The sequence below is a fragment of the Passer domesticus genome, chromosome 6, assembly GCF_036417665.1.
Source record: "Passer domesticus isolate bPasDom1 chromosome 6, bPasDom1.hap1, whole genome shotgun sequence".
Lineage (NCBI taxonomy): Eukaryota > Metazoa > Chordata > Aves > Passeriformes > Passeridae > Passer > Passer domesticus.
In genome coordinates this window covers 71227696-71246170 of record NC_087479.1, presented here as the reverse complement: position 1 = coordinate 71246170, position 18475 = coordinate 71227696, and the positions used below count along the sequence as shown (strand labels likewise).

The following is an 18475-nucleotide window of genomic DNA, read 5'->3' as shown; positions in this document are numbered from 1 at the left end:
CCATCTGTCCATCTGGATCCATTCCTGAGTACAACTGAAAATTCTTCCTTAATCTTTCTAGCCATTCAGTGGGGGTCTCATCCTTTTTCTGTCTTTCGTTAAAGGCTTTATTAATATTCTGTCCTCTTGGGACAGACTCCCTGATTCCCTGCACAATTATTGTTCTGAGGTCTTGCATGTGCACTCTATGGGCCGGGTCCTGATGATCCCAATTAGGATTTTGCAGTGGCCATTTTATATCTGCTGCCGGCCCCTGCGCGTGCTGCGCATCCAAGATGCGCATTCCCTCTCTTCTAATCATATTTTTTTCCTCTGCCGTAAATAGGATATTCAGTATGGATTGTAATTCCTCCCAGGTGTACATATTAGGTCCTAAGAATTGATCTACCCGCTCGGCCACTCCAAGCGGGTCCTCCAGAAGGTGTCCCATTTCTTTCTTAAATTCCCTAACATCTCCTGAGCTTAGGGGCACCGATACAAACCCTATGCCGGCCTGGGGTCCCCCCATAGGCATTTCCCTTAAGGGGTATAAACTTTTCTTGGTTCGACTTCGAGTCATTGGCCCTGTATATTCGGGCCCATCCGAATCCGAGTCTGTCCCTGCTGGTGCATTCGGAGGAGCCTCCGCTGCCTGTGCTTGGGGTGGGAGTACATAAGGAGGGGGTGGTACCAAAGTGTCTTCTGGTCTATTCCCCTTTTTCTTACTCTTATTCCCTTTCGATGTTTCAGAAAGTTTGAAGAGAAACACTTCGGGTCTCTCTGCCCAAACTTTAGCATAATTACTCTCCTCCTGAGCACAGGGGGGTTCTCTACTATTTACCCAGATATTTAAGGTTTGCCTTACCCAGTCTTCTGAAGAGCCAAATACAGGCCAAAACACACTCTTGGAGATTTCTTTCCCTCCCCATACTTCCATGCAATAGTGAATCATTTTAGCCTTATCCTTGTCCCGTGTGCCTGGAAAATGTCGCCAGTTTTCTATCATAAATCCTAAAGGGCTTTCTCTAGGTATCGGAGGGAGTTTCACCTCGGCAGGGGGCTTACTCTTCCCCTGTCCCATTCTTCCGGAGTGCCTTCTTTCACACAATCAACTTTCGCTTCCCCTGGTTCGTGGCCCAAGCCCTCGCGGGTCTATGGGAAACGCACTACTAAGGGTCCACACTCACTTGGAAAGTCTGGCTGCCAGCTCTCCTCTCACGCACCACACACTCGCCACACTCCGGGATCCCAACCCCGCCCGGACGGATCCCGTAATACTTACGCGTCCCGCGTCTTCGTCCGGACTTTGTGCACAAATCTTTTAAGGGGTCTCCTTGGGCCCGCAACCTCCCTTTGCTTTCTCCTTTCCTCTTTTCGGGGTTCGTCGGTCGGGGCCGGGAGCGGGTCCCTCAGGTCCCGGGGCCTCCGAATCGGAGGGGCGCCCCCCCCCGGTATTGAGAGACCTCTCCGACGGCCACCGATCCGAGTCACGGCACCAAGTTGTTATAAAATGAGCGCAATGGGCCAGTCGGGTCAATTATATAGCCAATTTATTAATACAGAAAAGAGAAAGCAAATCGCAGCGCTGGGCGGCAGGGGAGTCCTCGCTCCACCAACTGCCGCGCCGAAAGCTGTTCCGTTCCCCTTTGTGTACCCCCCGCTCTCTTAGCCCCGTCGCATTTCCGGTGCTTCTCCGCGCATGTCCGCCCGGTTGTTAGAGGGTCTCCTTCTGCCTCCTGGTGGTCGTCGATGAAGGCCTCTGGTACTTTTCCTCGGCGCCCCCCCCTCTCTGGGAACCTGGGACTGGGAACAACTTGTATTTTGATTAGCTCAGCAATGTTTAGTCTCATATGTTATCGCATGCTAGTTGGCGGTTACTTATTTACATTATGTTTCCTCCTGTTTTTAGTGAACAAGAAGGTCACATTCCCATCACAACCTTATGCTTTCTCCTGTTTTTAGTGAACAAAAAGGTCATATTCCCATCACAATTGGGGTCCACAACCACCAGGGACCACCAGAGAGACTCCTAGGACAGAAGAACACATGGGTAAAGGGGAGAAGTATGTTAATGATTTTGGGGAAATTATTATCATGTGTGTGTTTAGTCCAGGGCAATCAATGAATATGTGTGCAAAATACAGAATATAAACAGAAACTTTCCTGTGCTCAGCATGCACAGCTTTGGGAGAAGCTATGCTCTGTGCATCTGGCTGAATAAAGAATGCTGCTTCTTAGTGCTACAGTGGTGTTAAAGAGTCTTCTGTTTTACCAAATTGTTGGTAACACTCCTACTGCCAAGGGGAGCTCTGTCTCCTGCTGTTCACAAACAGAGAAGGGCTGGTGGCAGATGTGGGGGTCGGAGGCTGCCTGAGGCACCGTGACCATGAAATAATCAAGTTTTCCATGTTCTGTGAAAGAAGGAGGGGCAGCAACAAAACTTCTGCACTGGAATTAGGTAGGGCAGACTTTGTCCTCTTTAGGATGCTGATTAGAGGAGTACTGAATCAGGTACTGATTTTTTAAGGGAAACAGCCCTTAAAACAAAGGGATCCAGGAAAGAGAGAGATATTTCAAGAAAATAATCTTAAAGGAGTAGGAGCAGCCTGTTCCAGTGTGGCAAAAGTTGAGTTAGTGAGGAAAACAACTGGCCTGGCTACCCATGGAGCTTTTGTGGCAACTCAAAGCAAAAAATTACTTAAAACTCAGGAAGTGTCCAAAGATGATGTTAGGTTATACAAAAAGAAAAGTGGAGAGGTGATGACTCAGTTAGAACTTCATGTGGTGGCTTTTCTATTAAAAAAAAACCAACAGTTTTTGTAAAAAAATAAATGGCAAAAGGAGGGATAAGGAGAACCTCTACATTTTATTGGACACAGTAGAGAATAAAATAACTAAAGATAAAGAAAAGGCTGAGATACTTAACACCTTGTTTGTCTTGATTTTCAATATTAGCACAGATTGTCCTCAGGACAAGTGTTCTCCTGAGTTGGTAGATGGGCACAAGGAGCAGAACAGCCCCTGGAATCCAGGAGGAAGCAGCTGGAGACCTGCTCAGCCACTCAGGTGCTCACACATGTATGGGTTCAGATAGGATCGACCCTAGGGCAATGAGGAGGCTGGTGGATGAGCTCCCCAAACTGCTCTCCATCATTTACCATCAGTCCTGGCTCAGCAGGGAGGTCCCAGAGGAGTGGAGGTGCCAATGTGAGCCCATCCCCAAGAAGGGCTGGAAGCAAGATCTGGGGAACTCCAGACCTGTCAGCTTGACCTTGCTGCCTGGCAACGTTATGGAACAGCTCACCTTCAGTGCCATCGCGGGGCACTCACAGGATGGCCGAGGGATCAGAGCCAGCCAGCGTGGATTCCAGTATCTGCATTGATAGTCTGGATCCGCTGGAGGGTAGGAGAGCTCTGAAGAGGGCCCTGGACAGGCTGGATCCAGGGCCCAAATCCAACAAGGTGAGGTTGAACAAGACCAAGTGCCGGGTCCTGCACTTTGGCCACAACAACCCCTACAGCAATACAGGCTGGGGACAGAGTGGCTGGACATCAGCCAGGCAGAAAGGGACCTGCAGGGACTGATGGACAGCAGGCTGGACATGAGGCAGCAGTGTGCCCAGGTGGGCAAGAAGGCCAATGGCTCCTGGCCTGGATAGGGAATGCTGTGGCCAGCAGGAGCAGGGCAGTGATTCTTCCCCTGTGCTGGGCACTGGTTGGGCAGCACCTTGAGTGCTGTGTCCAGTTCTGGGGCCCCAATTTAGGAAGGACATGGAGGGGCTGGAGCGTGTCCAGAGAAGGGCAACAAGGTTGGTGAGGGGACTGGAGCAAAAGTCCTGTGAGGAGTGGCTGAGGGAGCTGGGGTTGTTTATCCTGGAGAAGAGGAGGCTCAAAGGAGACACGGTGGTGTCAGGGTACAGGTTGGACTTGATGATCTCCAAGGTCTTTTCCAACCTTGCTGGTTCTGGGATTATCTGAAACCACCCTTGGAGCAGTTGCATGATGAGCCCTGGGCCTCCTGTTCAGAAGCTCCAGCAGCCCCGGTGCCTCAGCTTCTCCTGCCAGCCCCAAAGCCCATCCTGTCAGTCCTGCAGAGCCTCTGCAGCTCCTCCTCATTGCCCAGAACAGGGAGCCCCACAGGCAGACACAGCAGCCCAGATGTGCCCCCCTGGCCTGGGGTGCCTCTGGCAATGGAGCAGCACCAGGCACTGCAGGAGCCTGCAGACAATTCCTGCAGCACTTGGAGGATGATCCTGCTCCCCAAGGGACGTTCCTGTGGTGCCAAGTCAGGAACTGCAATGGGGAGTGGGGCCAGAGAGGAAAGGGCAAACAGGAATTGGCTTTTTGCAGGGGAGGGGACAGGGCTGGGCAATAGGAAGAAATCTGGATCAGGGATGGGTAAAGAAAGCAAAGGTGAAGCCAAGGAAATGCTGAGGGCAGTTTGGGGCTGGCTGCCAGGCAGCCCTGGCTCTGAGCAACAGGGTCTGCAGTGGGACAGGAAACTCCCAGCTGATGGGAACAAACTTTCTGGCTGACTGCAGAGGCCAGGACAAAGCTGAGTGCTTTCCCTGGTGTCCCCCAGCCCTTGCTGGCCCCAGGGGCTGATGGCATTTTTGGTCCCTCAGGTGCCTGTCACCACACCAACAGCCTGGGTCTGCTCATACATGTTTTGCTGAGCATTGGCCTGGCCGTGTTCTTGAGAGAGCCTGGGCAAGGAGCCTGCAGCCCCCAGGGCCTGGCCTGAGGCGTCAGCGCTGCCCCAGCAGTGCCCATGGCCTGTCCCTGCTGCAGCCCCGGCACTGCCACCCCCAGGACTGTGCCCGGCCCCGAGAGCACTCAGGCCCTGCAGCAACACCAGGGCCACCAGGGCAGCGGGCAGGGCCACGGCAGCAGCACTGGCAACACCAAGTGCTGCTGCTGCTGCTGGGCACAGCTGCTGTGCCAGCACTGATCTGCCCCAGCTCTGCACACAGACATTGCTGCTGCAGCTCCAGAGAAGGCAACAAAAGGCATCTCTGCAGAAAATGCTGATGGGAGATCCTTTAGCTTGTTTAAAGCCATTGAGAAACCAGTTCTTTGTTGACACAATCTGGTGCCACTGTAAATGAGGAGAGAAACAAAATGAGAAATTGCACAAACAATTAGATAATTGTGTGGACAATATTTAAAATGGGAATCGTCAAAAAAAAATACAAGAACCAAACAAAAAAAGAACCATCAGAGATAACTTTTATTTCAAGCAATTTGTTGAAACTGGCCAGCAGTTTAATGTTTCTGAAAGCATCCATTCATCACTCTCCACACTGCAGCCTTGAGCTCCTGGTTCCTCAGGCTGTAGATGAGGGGGTTCAGGGCTGGAGGCACCACCGAGTACAGAACTGACAGGGACAGATCCAGAGATGGGGAGGAGATGGAGGGGGGCTTCATGTAGGCAAATATGCCAGTGCTGAGGAACAGAGAGACCATGGCCAGGTGAGGGAGGCAGGTGGAAAAGGCTTTGTGCCATCCTTGCTCAGAGGGGATCCTCAGCACGGCCCTGAAGATCTGCACATAGGAGAAAACAATAAACACGAAACAGCACAGTGATAAACTGCTAGTAACTACAAGTAGCCCTGTTTCCCTGAGGTAAGATTTGGAGCAGGAGAGCTTGAGGATCTGAGGGATTTCACAGAAGAACTGGCCCAGGGCATTGCCATGGCACAGGGGCAGGGAAAATGTATTGGCTCTGTGCATGAGAGCAGTGAGAAAGCCACTTGCCCAGGCAGCTGCTGCCATGTGGGCACAAGCTCTGCTGCCCAGGAGGGTCCCGTAGTGCAGGGGTTTGCAGATGGACACGTAGCAGTCGTAGCACATGATGGTCAGGAGATAAAATTCTGCTGAGATTAAGAACATAAAGAAAAAGAGCTGAGCAGCACATCCTGTGTAGAAAATCATCGTGGTGTCCCAGAGGGAATTGTGCATGGCTTTGGGGACAGTGGTGCAGATGGAGCCCAGGTCGCTGAGGGCCAGGTTGAGCAGGAAGAAGAACATGGGCGTGTGCAGGTGGTGGCCGCAGGCTACGGCGCTGATGATGAGGCCGTTGCCCAGGAGGGCAGCCAGGGAGATGCCCAGCAAGAGGCAGAAGTGCAGGAGCTGCAGCTGCCGCGTGTCTGCCAATGCCAGCAGGAGGAAGTGGCTGATGGAGCTGCTGTTGAACATTTGCAGGGGCTGGCCATGGGGACTTGTTCATGGAGAAAGGACAGTGAAGAGATGCCTGTAACTAAAATCAAAGGCATTTCCCATACACCCTCCTCTGTAACCCACACAGACCCTCTTTAGTGTTTACCAGTTCTGAGGTTTTCTTTTTAAGCTTCCCCCATGAATCTCCTGGTATTCTTGGATATCAGAAACTCTCAGCATTTCTGTTTCACTCTGGTAGAACACAGTGAGTTTCCCGGAGGAAAGATTGTGAGTGGAGATTGTAGGGAGATGGTCTCTCACTTGACTGTATTTGGAGTTTCTCTGGGCTTTCACTTTCCTCAGTTGGAGGATTTGTGCACTCCTAAGTTATTTGTAAAGTTCACCAAGTACTGCTGAGAGCAGATGGATCCACCACAGCCCAGCACCACATTTGTAGCCAAGGACTCACAATGCTCATTTCACCAACCCAACTGCATTTTCAGTGTCAGAACACCTCTGCCTTTCCCCATCAATCTTACAACTCAGAGATGCTCTAGGACAGGTTTGCCCCCTGCATTGAAGCTCCCAGCTTGGACTGAAATCTCAGGGAGACTTCCAAGTGTCCTTATGCTGGCACTGGATGAAGGGAGATGCAGCTCCTTCCCTGGCTGCACTGACAGCATTGCCCAGAGCCGGGCACTGGGCACAGCGTCACCCTGAGCCAGCTGTGCCCCCTCCCAGAGTCCCCAGGGCCGGGCAGCTGCTCCCAGCCCTGTACTCTGCAGAGGAACTGGGCCCGGGGCTGCAGAGGTGCCCCACGGCTCTGCTGCAGCTCTGCCTGCACAGGAGGGGCTTCATGCCTTGGAGCCCCGGCCCTGAGGGCAGAGGCTTGGCTGGGGGACAGGAGGGAGGGGGCTTGTTCAGAGGGAGGGGCTGCACTGGAGGACCTTCTGTGGACATCTCTAAACTCTCCCTGCCTCAGCATTTCTCAGATTTGTTTTCTCCCGTTCCCTGATCTTCTCTCTGTTTCCTGGAGATTTTTCTCCTGCAGGTGTTTCCCTGTGCCTCATCTCTCCCTGCCAGCACTCACAGACCCCAAATCTCTGTGCACTCTCCTTGGCCTGACAGAACCCTGTGTGTTTGCAGGGCACTGGCTAAGGCAGGTTCTCTTTGCAGCTTGGAGAAAGGACAGCTCAGACTGAGCCTGATGGGTGCAGCAAAGGTGATGCTGCTGCTGTCCATGGGCAGAGTGGCTGAAAACACATTGGGGATCTCCTGTTAACCTACTGATCACTAAAAATAGCAGTCTGGATGTCTCAGGCACTTGTCAAAATTCATAACAAATAATAAATTCATAACTAATAATAATTCAATAATTCATAACTCAATATAATTCATAATCAACCTTTAATATTTATCTCCCCTCCCTGCCATTCCAAATTAGTACGAAACTGAATAAAAAGTCTTAAGAAATTTCCTTATTTTTATCAAAATCCTTGTCCTGGAAATATTCTATGACTGATCAGAACCCCTAAGCATGTCAGAGCTTCAGGAGCATTTCATGCCCCTGCACCAGAAATATTCAGAGTTGTACTCACAGGGTCTGGAGGCATTGGGATGTTCCAGCTTTAGGAGATGGCTCCAGGAGCTGCAGCTGCATTGTCCTGCAGCCAGAGGTTCCTGTGCCAAGGGCTGGCAGTGATTCTGCCCCAGGCACTTCTCAGCACCTTCCCAGCCCTGACTGATTGAAACTCTCTGTGCCTCTGGGCTGTGCCTGGGTGGCTGCAGGCAGTGCCCCAGCCCTGCTGGGCTGGCAGAAGAGCTGCTCATCAACAGAAACGTGCTTTTGAAACTCTTCTTGGTTACCAGGAGCTGCCTCTGTGCCAGGAGCTCAGCCCAGCTCAGCAGCAGAGACACAGCACAAGGACTTTAATGACCCTCTGGGGCTTTGTGCTCAGGCCCTGAACATCAGTCCCTGAGAGGCAGCTGAAGAAACCTCTCCAGAACTCCAAGTCAGAATCCAACTCCACATTTGCTTGGACTTTTAATGGGTGACACTGAGGGACACAACTCAGAAAGTGTCCCCAGGCCCCAGGCAGAGCAGAGAACTGGAGGCAGTGATGACAGGTGGGGACAAAGAGGAGCCAGGTCTTGGTGCCCTGGGGCACAGCAGCAGGGTCTGTGCCACCAAGGGCTGTGAGGAGACACCTTGTCCTGAGGCCCTGGGGCCTCCTGGCACAGCCCCAGCCAGGCTGAGCACTGTCAGCCCCTTGTCCTGCCCTCAGCATCCCCCCCTAGCCCACATCCCAGCTGCCTGGAAAATCTGCAATCGTCAAGTCCCTCCCATTTTTCACAGCTTTTCCCTCAGCTGTGGTTATGGGCCATGCCAACTTATGGGGTATTAGTTTAAAGATAAGCTGTTTAAAAGCAAAGGTTCTCTTCATCTATTTCTGAAATCATCTTCATCTCTGAGAACAGAGACCTTTTTCTTCTCTCCCTGAGGGCACAGGGTCTCATCACTCTTTCTCTGTTCAAACTTGCCATGGGATCACAGCTACTTCAACATTTGCTTCCTTTAGCATGGACGCCATTGCTGAAGAAGTCATCTCCCCATATTTTCAATGTGTTATTGGGAAAAAGAGAGTCTGATGTATCAATGACATCCTTCTCCTTAGCTTTACAAGAGGATTTAAATCTTCAGATCAGGGCATTTCCTCATAGCTCCCATCGGGTGCTCAACTTCCTCTTCACTGAAGTTGGTGTGTTCGTGTTGCTCCTCTGTGTGCCTGCACTTTGTCCATTTCTCTCCCTCGAGGGAGGATGGAAGCACTGAAAGAGTTAATATCTCTCCCGGGGCCTGCAGATGTTTCTGTGACCTCGGCCGGGCTGGGTCCTTGTGGCTGGAGCTGTTTTACGATGGAGGTTTCTGCAGCGGCTGCGCTGGGGCTGTGTCAGGATGGGCCGTGCTGAGGGAGGGCCAGGATCTCAGCAGCCAGGCCAGAACACAGCAGCAGCACGGCCGGGGCCCATGGCTTCTCCTCCCCCTGCCCGGGGCTTGCGGGTGAACCCCGAGGGTGGCAGAATCTTGGCCGAGCCAGCCCGGCCCGGCTGAGACGGGGGCTGGGCCAGCCTTGTTATCTCTTTGCTGGCCCCAAGGGAAAGAGACCCTCCTAGGCTTTCTCATCTTTAACATGTGTTTTCACAGAGGTGTGTACAGTTTCCTTAGTGGTTTAACAGATTGCCAATTCTCAAAGCTAATTACTGATTGGTTTTCTGTTAGACATGGAGGCAAGTGCTAGCACCTTCTCTTAGAACATGACTTCCACCACAACAGCACAGAGCACAGAGCTCCTTTGTCCATATGTAGTCCTCATGTGCCCGAGGCCTCAAAACCCCTCCCTGGGAGGTTTCTGGGGTCTCTCCAAGGTGTTTTCAAATGAAAACATTCAGCTCAGAGTCTAAGAAAATCACCAGAGGACAGGGCCAGCCTGACCTGGCTGTTTTTGTTTGAGCAATCCTTGGATATATAGAATTTGGGAGATAAAATTCTAATTTTGGCCATGGCATCTGGGCATGAAAGGTGGTTCTTTTCCACAGGAATTAAGGAACAGAGCCACAGTGTTTCAGGGGCAGATGAGAGGTGACCACCAGAGGCCAAGGCTAGCCAGAGCAGGTAAGTTTTTTTCTGAGATATACCCTTGCCCACCAGAAATCTTTTAGGGAGTGTACCAGTTTTGGCAACCGGCATCTGAAAAGATGGATGGTTCTTTTCCATTGCAGGGAAAGCACGGAGCCCCAGTGTTTCAGGAGCTGATGAGAAGCAGCCCTTGACATGCCAAGGTCAGCTAGACTTGTCAGGTGGCCCATGGGGAGACCAAGCCAGCCAGACCTGCTCCATGTTCCCTCAGTTACACGGGGCCCCATAGTGTCCCAATGGTCCCTTGCTTCCATGACGCACTGAGGTGTCCCAATGGCCCTTTGGTGACATGAGGCCCTGAAAGGCCCTCATGGTCTCCATGGTTCCATCAGGCCCCACAGAGTCATAATGATCTCTGGGTTCCATGAAGCCCCGCTGTGTCACCATGGCCCCTTGGTTCCATGGGCTCCAGTGGTGCCACAATGAACCCCTTGCTTTCATGAGGTCCCCACAGTATCCCAGGGATCTCCATGGGAAGGAAAGAACCAAGCCCCAGTGTTGCAGAGGCAGTCACCAGAGGCCAAGGCCAGCCAGACTTGATGGGACTGGCAGATTTTGCCTGGAAGCAACCCTTGGATATACAGAATTTTAGAGGTAGAATCCCAATTTCACACATGGACACTTGGGGGAGAATCTCAGTCCTTTTCAATAGGAAGGAAAGCACAGAACACTGGTGTTTCAGGGGCAGCTAAGAGGCAGCTATGCGAGGCCAAGGCCAGCCACACCTCTCTGTCCTGGTAGCTTTTGTCTGACAGCAACCCTTGGATATAGGGGATTTGGGAGGTGGAATCCCAATTTTGGCCATTTCTGCACAGTTAAGAAGAATGGTTCTTTTCCATAGGAAGGAAAGCACAGAGCTCAAGTGTTTCAAATGGAGATGAGGAGAGAGATGGCTCCTGGGAGGCTCAGCCAGCCATATCTGTTTCTCCTGGCAGCTCTCATCATGGAGGAGTCCTTGGATATATGGAATTTGGGAGGAAGAATCTCAGTTTTGTCCACGGGCATCTTGAGAAGAAGGATGGTTCTTTTCCATTGGAAGGAAAGCACCGACACTCAGTGTTTGGAAAGCAGATGAGACGCAGCCCCCAAGAGGCCAAGGGCACCCTGACCTGTCTGTCCTGGCATCTTTCATTGGGGGGAAATCCTTGGATGTATTGTGTTCTTGAGATGGAATCCCAGATTTGACCATGGGCACCTGGTCAAGATGGATGGGTTTTTTTGTATTGGAAAGAAAAGTGCAAAGTCCAGGTGTTCTGGAAGATGATGAGAGTTGGCCACCATTAAGACAAGCCAGCCAAACCTCTCTCTGCTGGCACCTTTTGTCTAGGGGCTATCCTTGGTCACAGGGCATTTTGGAGGTGGAATGTCAATTTTGGCCATGGGCACCTGGACAGCAAGAAGAGTTCTTTTCATTAGGAAGGAAAGCACAGAGCCTCAGTGTTTCAGAGGCAGATGAGTGCCAGCCCTTAGGAAGCCAAGGCCAGCCAGATTTGTCACTCCTGGCAGCTTTTGTCTCAGAGTTATCCTTGGATATAGGGAATGCTGGAGACAGATGCCCAATTTTGGCCATGTGTACTTGGTCGGGATGGATGTTTTTTTCCCATAAGAAAGAAAAGCACATGGTCCCAGTGTTTCAAAGACAGATGAGAGATGGCCCCTGGATGGCCAAGGCAACCAGATCTGTCACTCCTGGCAGATTTCATCTGGAAACAACCTTTGCATATAAGGAAATGTGGAGAAGGAATCCAAATTTTGGCCATGGGGCCTTGGAGGAGAAGGACACTTCTCTCTCATAAGAAGGAAAGCCCAGAGCCCCAGTGCTCCAGGGACAGATGAGAAGCAGCCCTCGACATGCCAAAGTCAGCTGGACTTGTCAGGTGGTCCCCAGGAGGCCCAGCCAGCCAGACCTGTTCCCTGTTCCCTTGGTTTTGTGGGACCCCAGAGTGTCACAATGGTTTCCTTGGTTTCATGAGGCCCTGGAGTGTCAGAATGTTCCCCCTGCTTCTGCAGTGTCACAATGGCCCCGTGCTTCCATGAGACCTTGCAACGTCACAATGGCTCATGCTCCCACAAAGCCCTGATGTTTCACCATGGCCCCTCGGCTCCATGCCCCCTCGCTGTGTCACAATGGCTTCTCTGTGACACTACAGGATCCACAAGGTCACCACGGACCCTTGGTTCCTTGGGGCCCCGAGTTTCACAATGATCTCCTTGATTGCATGAGGCACCAGAGTGTCACAGTGGCCCCTTGGTTCCATGAGGTTCCGTAGTGTCACCGTGGTGTCCTTGGACCCGCGTTGTCACAACTGACCCCTGGCTCCATGAGGTTCCGTACGGTCACTGTGGTCGCTGTCAGAGGCAGGATGAGATCAATGTCCCGAGACACCTTGGGATGCTTGGAATGCCCATGTGGGGCCAGGGCCGGGTTAGGCCTTGGTTTGTAGTGGGACTTCTTGGGTGGGAGTGGTGAGAACCTTGTAGAGAGCCGGGGAGATAGGGACCCCGATCTGGGACAACTGTGGAAGCTCCCTTCAAGATTTCACCTTTTGGGAACACGGGAGAGGGAAGAGGGGTAGGACGGGGAGAACCACATGAACTGGGGATTAAAGTGTTAACTGCCGGTTGCTTTCTCCATTCCCACCTTGAATTTAAAATGGCTCTTACTTGGTGAAACCAGAAAATGATCTTAGAAAGGGAGGAGTTCCCCGACCGTCCTAATTCTGCCAACTTTGCAATGACTACATCCCAAAAATCGACCCCATACAATTGGCCAGTGGTAACCTCCAGGAAATGAGAAAACAACCAAACAATTAACTTTCTTAATTCTCACTTTTTAACATTAACATCCCCACCCGCAAGGATTCCCTCAACTTGGATAAACACTGTTTTCTGGATCCCAGAAAGCCTCGCACCCATGGCTTATGATGTTAAGAGAGAGAACCAATACTCACCACCCGTAAGAAAATATAAAAGGAAAAGGCAGAAAAACCCACACCGGCCCCTGTCAAAAAAGACGGTGGCTGCACAGCAGAGAAAAAGAGGCAAAGGTGCTAAGTTAAAAAGACCTGGCTCAAAGTAAATGAAAGGAACTCAGGATGCCCCGACCCTTCAACAATAGAAAGGATCTGGGGTAGAGAGAGAGGGGAACAAGAAGGAGGTGAGAAGGGGAGAGGACACCACTTACAGTCAGGCGCAGAATTCGACACCACTTCAACTCGGGCCCCCTCTCAGGAAAAATCCAGTGTTAGGTGAACAAAAGACCAAAGGGGGTGGTTCCTGTCAGGGGAAGACTCCTCGGGTGCAGGAGCTGCCTCCTCGAGCCTCCAGGAGTGCCACCCACCAGAGATGGGTCTTCTCCTACTGGAGGAAGCTTCACGGCCAGGTGGTTTCAAGAGGTCACTCCCACAGCAGGTCCAGATGGAGATCTGCAAGAGCCCAGAGTCCACTTTCCACAGGGTCCGGTGATGACCTCAGCCCTCGCACTGGGTGCCAAACATGTGGCCACATGCATCCAAAAGCCCACCTTGAGGGCTGCCCCAGGCTAGCTTTTTAGCATGTGAGTGACAGCGAGGTGTGGGGGGCACTCTCCTCACTTGCGCTTGCAAGGAGAGAGCCTTAGGCACGAATGCCTTGACGGACTCTGGGCCAATGCCAACAGGAGTGAAGAAAGCAGGTTCCGACTTCTGGTGAAACAGGGTTATTGGGAGGAGCAGTGAGATGAAAAGTCCAGGTGCGTCCAGAAGCTGAAGACAGTGGGAAAAGGGCTTACAGCAACTTATAAAGGGAGGTGGCAACAGGGGTGGAGCCTGCCCTCCAACCAATAGAGGAGCAGGAGGGAGTGGAAAAGGAAAGAAGGACACTGCTATGGGACCAATGGGGAGTGACTAGGGGAAGGGCCCCAGCCGCTGAACCAATCACTTGGTGCCCAGAAGAGAAGCTTCTAGATAGAGAGGATGGGTTGCTGAGTGACAGACAAAGCACCAGGGTGCGACAAAACAAAGGATATAATGTTAACTGGGGTAACAGGGGAGGGGACAGGGAGACTGACAAGGATTGCAGGGGAGGAGACAACCTGGGTAGAACCATTACACAACCACAGGGGCGAATGGAACAAACCAACTTACAATATACAACTTAGCTTAAGAACCTGAAAAACACAACACAACAGTAAACAATCTCCATATTGCATTCTACTTTAGCACAACACAGGCACAGCAAGAGAGGTAATAATTATGTTTTCCTTCTTCTCTGCTTGTCTCACAGCTTCAAACATTCACATGTTCAGAAGGCATGTGAATACCACACTCAGGGAGAGAGAGAGAGAGAGAGTCCCTTTCCTGCCCCTGGCAATGACCTGAGGTGGAAGTGAATGTGATGACAGGGCCATGGCCAGACCCTCATGTTCTTCAATCTCACACCACGTCATTGGCAGGGGCAGGAAAATTAACAGATGTCTTCCCACCATGGGTCACAGGGCTCTTTCCAATATGGGTCCTCCAATGGGGGAAGAAGCTGGAGCAGTTCATCAATCTCTTCCTGCAGCTGGGGCACTGGCAGGACATTCCTTACTGGTGACTCCTGGCTGGTCAAGTCAGAGCTCTGGGTGAAGCTCTTCCCATATGTGGGGTACTCGTGGAGCCTCTCCCCAGTGTGGATGTGCCGGTGCCTGACGAGGGTGAATTTCTGCTTGAAGCTCTTCCCACAGTCGGGGCAGCGGAAGGGCCTCTCATCTGTGTGAATCCGTACATGCAGGCGGAGATTGGAGCTGGTCTGAAACCTCTTCCCACACTGGGGGCACTCATAGGGCCTCTCCCCGGAGTGGATGAGCCTGATGAGGTGGGAGTAGCGCTTGAAGCCCTTCCCACAATCTGGGCAGCAGAAGGGCCTCTCATCGGTGTGAATCCGCTGGTGCAGGAGGAAATCTGAGCTGATCCGAAACCTCTTCTGGCATTGAGGGCACTCATAGGGCCTCTCCCCGGTGTGGATGCGTTGGTGGGTCACAAGGGTGGATCTGTAGCTGAACCCCTTCCCACACTCCCCACACTTGTAGGGCCATTCCCCAGTGTGGATCCTCTGGTGGCTAATCAGGGTGCTGCTCTGCCTGAAGCTCTTCCCACACTCCAAGCACTTGTGGGGCTTAGCCCCATCAGGAAGCTGCTCCTGGACCACCAGCTCCAAGCTCTGGCTGAAGCTCTGTCCACCTTCCTGGCTCAGGGTGGGTCTTTCCTTTTCATAGTAGCCTGGGCTGGGTTTGCAGCCCCTCTTCCTGTGGGATCTCTGGGGCTTTTCTTCCCTGTTGTATTCCTGTGCTGTGGAGCTTCTCAAAATGGCCTCTGCTACGAAGTTGTGCCATGGGGTTTTGTCCTCACTGGTCTCCATCCTCAGGTCATTGTCTGGGGGAGGAAGGACAAGAAGAGGATGGGATTTGCCTTCGTGCCACAGGGAAGGGGTAGGAGATCCCCCGAGTTCATCCCTGGCAGGACAGCATTGCCAGTGGTGTTGTCCTGCAGCCAGGGGCCATGCTGGGCTGGGACATGGAGCAAAGGAAAGGGGGAAAAGGGCAGTGACTTCCTCCTTACCTGCCTGGGTGTCCCAGGGCATCTTCATCTTCCTCACAGCTTCCTCCTCCATCTGGGAAAGAGTTTGGGATGGGAAATTCTGTTCTGGGAGGAAAGCAAGAGATGAGTACATTGAGTTTTGTACTGGTTTGAAGGCAAACCAGGGGGAGAGTCTAAGCCAGAATTACAATAAGGTCAACGCAATGATACACTGCCTTAAACTGACAGAGTCAGGATCTAACCCGGCACCCTGTTGGTCCGGGTGGTGGTAGCAGTCCCGTTAAATGGTGGCTGCAGTCCTGTTGCAGTGATGAACGTGATTCTGTCAAAGCAGTGATCCTGTAGAAGGGTCTGATCTTCCTCTGAAGGTCCAGTGGTGCTTATGGAGCTCTTGTGCTCTGGGAATCCAGTAGGCAAGGTGCTCCTGGGGCTGCAAGCCTCAGCTTATATCCAGGTAGGAATACCTGGCTCCTCCCCCTGGGCGGAGCATCCCACAATGGGATGATGTCATTTTACCAGTCCTGCAGGGACACTCAATGGCCCATTAACAGAAGATAGCCCCTGGAGGGCGTTATCAGGGCTGAGTCATGGAAGAGATAAAGAAAACTGCCCCGCCTGTTTATAACAGTTTGTCAAGATGGTCATGGAAAACATGCATTTGGTTACATCTTGCACTGCAACCTGAAACAGTGGGGTAATCCCTGCTCGGGGGGTGAACACCACCCCCCTTACCCAAACTGGCTCAGGTGTAAAACCCTTACCCCAGGAAAGCCACACACACAGGGGACAATGTCACACTTGCCCTGCCAGGGGAGGTCTCTGTCCCCTTCACTACCTTGCCCTACCCCTTCTTCTTTCTTTTTCTCTTTCTTTCCATGTCTCTGTCTACCTCACATTTCCTCTTCAGTAAAATCCACTTTGGATTTGGTCTCCTTAGCACCTTAATTGGGGCAGAAGCATCTCTCTGACAATTTTCTTAACCAGACTGCAACATTATTTGGGCACAGTGAGTTTAGACATTGCCCCCAAGTGCCTTTGACAACAGCATGGTTCCCTCCTCTGAGGAGGTTGTGGTTCTCTCTGGATGAACTCTTGGAAACTTGGATGCAGCTTCATCTGAGCAACTTATGGGAGAACTGCTGAGGAAAAAGGCTGTAGGTGGCTGGGTGGCCAGTGGAAAGAAAATGTTTTCTTGTCCTTCCTTGAAAAGTTTCTTAAAAACACTGGAGGAAAGGGAGCAAATGTTACCAGTGAGTCTGACAAGGTTCATTCACCCCAAGGTGAGGAACACAAGGCTGCTGAAAGTCCCACAAGAAGCCCAGCTCAAGCAGCTAAATTCCTGAATAAATGCCAAATTCACAGGCATGGGGGCTTTGCCAAATGGGAGAATCATTATTCTCTTCATCCCAGTCACCTTTGTGACAGCCCCACAGTGCTTTCTCTTCCTTTTAGTAATCTGTATTGGGCCAAATTCCCACTTTTCTTTTATGGGAACCTGCCAGCAGCTGAGCTGGAGCTGTACAGGAAACCGATGAAACTTGGAATTGCCTCAGAATTGCTTCTATTATCAGTTTATTCATGTATTGGATTTGTTTGCATTTTAATCACATGTGACTTATGGGAAAATCAAATATTCATCAAAGTGATTAATGCAGAGTAAAATTTGATTTCTGCCAAGTTTATTTTGTCCAGTGCCCAGGGAGTGCTTGAGGGGTCTCTGTGCCTCTCACCCTGGGGGATGCTTGTGAGGGGCTTGTGAAGGTTGTCCCTGTCCCTGTCACCCCAGACCATTCCCCAGGGGCTGTCCCTGTCCCTGTCACCCCAGGCCATTCCCCAGTGAATCTCCATCATTCTCACCCCAGGGAATGCCCAAGGGGTCTCCCTCCCTCTCACCCTCTGGCATGGGGTGCTCGGGGCAGTTCTGTCCCTCTCAGCCCAGGGGATGCTCTGGGGTCTCTGTCCCCTTGCCCTGGGTGATGCTCGGGGGTCTCTCCATCCCTTTGGCCTCAGGGAATGCTTGTGCAGGGCTGGGGACCAGGGGCTCTGTGTCCCTCTCACTGCTGAGCGTGCTCGGGGCTGGGGGGGCTCTCCAACCTTCTCATCCCTGGGGAGGCCGGGGGCGTCTCTGTCCCTCTCAGCCCTGGTGTGACCCTGCCCAAACATCATCGGGGTCAGAGGGACAGAGACACCCCAAACCCCCATAAGAGCTGAACCTCGGATCATGCTCGTACCCCCATTTGTCTGTTTAGCCCAGAAATGAGTTCTGTACCTTAAGGCTGGTTCTGAGAGCAAAGGGAGGCAGGAAGAAGCGAGCAGTTTGTTTTACAAACTGCACTCACTCCTCCACATTCCGGCTCCTGGACAGACAGATTGCAGGACAGGGCTCTCCTTTGGTTTTAGTTAGTTTTTAGCTCACTGAGGCAGATAAGTTTCCTGGACTGTGATTTTTCTTTCTCTTTGGAGCTGTTTAAACCTGCTCTGCACTGAACACCCAGAAGGGCACCGATAGCTTGTAACTGTGACCCATTGGGCTGAGCCTGGTCCACGGCATTTCCAGTGCTGGAGGAACTGATAAGAGACTGAGTGAGCCAAGCTAAAGCCCACGGAGGGACTTGCTGAATTTGCCATCTCTTTTGGAGTGGCAAGAGGTTTTATTGTTTAATATTGTTCAGTTCTTGCTGGCTGGTGAATACTTTGCTTGTTAAATTACCAGGTTTTTTCCCCTTTCCTCAAAAGAGATATTTTCCAGATCTGGTTGGGGGAGGAGCCGCTTAAATTTTCTTTCTAGAGGAAACCTCTTTTGGAGGTTTTCTCCCAAATTTGCCTTAAACCAGGACAGGGCGGTAGGGAGAGGAGGGATCCCAAAGTGGCTGGGTTGAGGGGAGGCAGGAGACAGGGACCATGGGACCCCAAAATCCCCCAGCATCCCTTAGAAGGACCCTGGAGAGGGGGGATCCCCAGCACCCATGGTATCCTTGGCAGCCATGAGAGGGGGGACCACCAGAATCCCAGAGGGATGAGACTGGAAATGGGACACTCCTGGTGGCTTTTTTAGATTCACTTGTGCTTTTTGAAGGTTTTT

General features: G+C 51.9%; 1 protein-coding gene and 1 long non-coding RNA gene across 2 annotated transcripts; one reads left to right on the top strand and one right to left on the bottom strand.

Annotated features, from left to right (window-relative positions):
* Positions 1-9733: 9733 nt before the first annotated feature.
* Positions 9734-11422, top strand: LOC135303988 (uncharacterized). Its single transcript, XR_010365426.1, has 3 exons — positions 9734-9811; positions 9919-10429; positions 10677-11422. It is a non-coding gene; the product is annotated as an uncharacterized LOC135303988 (long non-coding RNA).
* Positions 11423-14360: 2938 nt separating this feature from the next.
* Positions 14361-16140, bottom strand: LOC135302356 (zinc finger protein 239-like). The gene is made up of 3 exons (XM_064422726.1): positions 15415-16140; positions 14419-15228; positions 14361-14371 (listed from the first exon to the last, which is right to left on the bottom strand). The coding sequence occupies exons 1-3, from the start codon at positions 15524-15526 to the stop codon at positions 14361-14363; spliced, it is 933 nt and encodes a 310-aa protein (XP_064278796.1). The 5' UTR covers positions 15527-16140.
* Positions 16141-18475: the final 2335 nt, after the last annotated feature.

Bases quoted from the DNA above. Each gene is read 5' to 3' on its own strand.
- LOC135302356 (XM_064422726.1), bottom strand. From the start codon at position 15,526: ATGTACTCATCTCTTGCTTTCCTCCCAGAACAGAATTTCCCATCCCAA. The intron at 15,229-15,414 runs GTAAGGAGGAAG...TTCCTCCCCCAG, and splicing joins GCCCTGGGACACCCAGGCAG to ACAATGACCTGAGGATGGAG.